This window comes from Penaeus vannamei, chromosome 8 (genome assembly GCF_042767895.1).
Source record: "Penaeus vannamei isolate JL-2024 chromosome 8, ASM4276789v1, whole genome shotgun sequence".
NCBI classification, from domain to species: domain Eukaryota; kingdom Metazoa; phylum Arthropoda; class Malacostraca; order Decapoda; family Penaeidae; genus Penaeus; species Penaeus vannamei.
Window position 1 is genome coordinate 48071519 of NC_091556.1, and position 2500 is coordinate 48074018.

The 2500-nt window shown below is 42.3% G+C and overlaps 1 protein-coding gene across 2 annotated transcripts in view; it reads right to left on the reverse strand.

Annotated features, from left to right (window-relative positions):
* Positions 1-1576, reverse strand: part of GckIII (Germinal centre kinase III) — a 150015-nt gene extending 148439 nt beyond the window's left edge. For both annotated transcript variants that reach the window (XM_070124828.1, XM_070124827.1), the window contains exon 1: positions 1192-1576. In XM_070124828.1, coding sequence (XP_069980929.1) covers positions 1192-1209 — 18 coding nt within the window. In that variant the 5' untranslated portion in view covers positions 1210-1576. The remainder of the gene's footprint in view (positions 1-1191) is intronic.
* Between the last annotated feature and the right edge of the window lie 924 nt (positions 1577-2500).

Below are 2500 nucleotides of genomic sequence, written 5' to 3' on the forward strand. Positions count from 1 at the left end.
TACTACATATTACACACATAGAATATATATATATATATATACCACAACGTATATAGTATATATATATATATCATCATCATATATATGTGCTAATGCGTGACTAATACATATCTATAAATATACTATATACCTTTTTATCATATATATATATATATATATATATATATATATATATATATATATATTTATGTGTGTGTATGTATGTATTATATATATACTATATATATGATATATATTGTATGTGTAAGAATATATGATATATAATCTTACACATACTATATATATCATGTCAATACATCATATATATATAGTAAATATATTATAGACATATATATATATATATATATATATATATATATATATATATATATATCATAGATACTATTTATATATCATGTCAGTGCTATATATATATGATATATAGAGTATATATATTATATATATATATAACATTAATATATATATCATATATGATATATATATATATATATATATATATATATAGAGAGAGAGAGAGAGATGGAGAGAGAGAGAGAGAGAGATGCAGATGCTCCTCCCCCCTCTCTGCCTCTGAGAGAGAAGAGGAGATACACACACACACACAAACAAACAGACAGACATGAACTTGAGGCGCAGACAGACAGCCAGACAGACAAATAAACACACACACACAAACACAGACAACCACACACACACACACACACACACATGCACACACACACACACACACAAACACAAACATACCTTTACACACACGAGCTTCACACACACTTTTACACTGAGACAAACACACACACACACACACACACACACACACACACACACACACACACACACACACACACACACACACACACACACACACACACACACACACACACACACACACACACACACACACTCGCTTCCTTGACCTCTGACCCCCATGTCATCAACCCCATCAACTCGAACGTCAACTCAAATCAACTTGTCAATCTCTATTTCATCTTCCGCACAGCCCTTGCTCATGTATTTTTTATCATTCGAGAGCGAGACGCCCTCCAACCGTCTGCTTTGGGCTGGCCTAAGACAGGGAAATATACTGGAATATCAATACACATCAATAATTCTCTTGTTTTTCGCCCCCAAAAGACCAAAAAACACCTGAAAATGAACCAAACTCGACGGAAAAGAGGCGTTGGTTCCACTCACCGAGTCGTTAAAAGCCATATTTTGTGCCTTCAGGTCGTCGTTTAGGTCATCCAGACTATGCTAGCACAGCTGTCACCCGCCCTTGGCACTCGGAGGCCAGGCAAGTGCCAAGAAGAGGCTCAAACACAGCACAGAGGTCGAGCAAAAGGTAAAAACACACACACACACTTTTCGGTCTCCTCCTCCTCTCTTGCTCTTTTTTTAAAAAATCGGTTATTTCGCCCTTATCACGACGGGCTTTCCACGGCTTCACAAGCGATTCGGCACTCTCGGCCTATTCCAACGGCACGCGGCTTCGTAGCACGTATCCTCCGCTTGGTCCGGGCACTCACGACATGGCCAGCGGGAGCACGAGGGAGGCACAAAGCGGGTCTCAATGCATCTGTCTCCCAAAGGTTCTCTGCGCCATGATGAGGAGCTCGGTCGACGCGGAGGGATACGCGCCACCTCCGCCGCCTCCCTCCCTCCCACCTCCGCCCTCCGCCCTGCCAACGAGTCCCAACCCCGCGGCGACGGATTTTGGGCGTTTTGAACTCGGTTTTGGGCTGTTTTGAGGGCTTGTGGGTAGGTTGGGGTGGTTTTGATGGGGTGTCTGGGGTTTGGAATGGGTTTGGGTCTGATATGAGGACGATGAACGGAGGAAGGGTTTTTTTTTGTAGCAGGTGGATGTGGAGGGGAATTTAAACCGGGGAATGACAGGTGTAATGCCATGACTGCATCTGTTTCCACTCGCGATGTCTTTCCTCTCGCTCACCAGGTCTCTCGGTCAAGCTTGTTTTGCGAATCGGAATCAACATTTAGTGTGTATTTACGGTTTCCGTTGTTTATTATTCTTTACGCGCATTCCTTATTTTACGTGTCTGTCTACATTTTCTCTCTCTCCTCATTCTCTCTCTCTCTCTCTCTCTCTCTCTCTCTCTCTCTCTCTCTCTCTCTCCTCTCTCTCTCTCTCTCTCTCTCTCTCTCTCTCTCTCTCTCTCTCTCTCTCTCTCTCTCTCTCTCTCTCTCTCTTTCTCTCTTTCTCATGTGTATCTGTTTGTGCGCATGCCAACGCGTATGTGTGTGTGCGTGCTTGGGTTTATATGCGTCTGTGCCTACACACATGCGAACGCACATGCGCCCTTAGGTTAATGCACACACATATATAGACGCCGGAAACACTTGTAACCATTTCCACCATTTTATTTTCCTGTTCGTGTGTACACACCCAAGCCAATCCTCTTTTCCTTCCTGTTTTTCCTAAATCTCTTCCTAGATCTGTCAACAAGACCTTTGTACTTTGTCCCCGTGTTGTTGCTATGCTGATCAG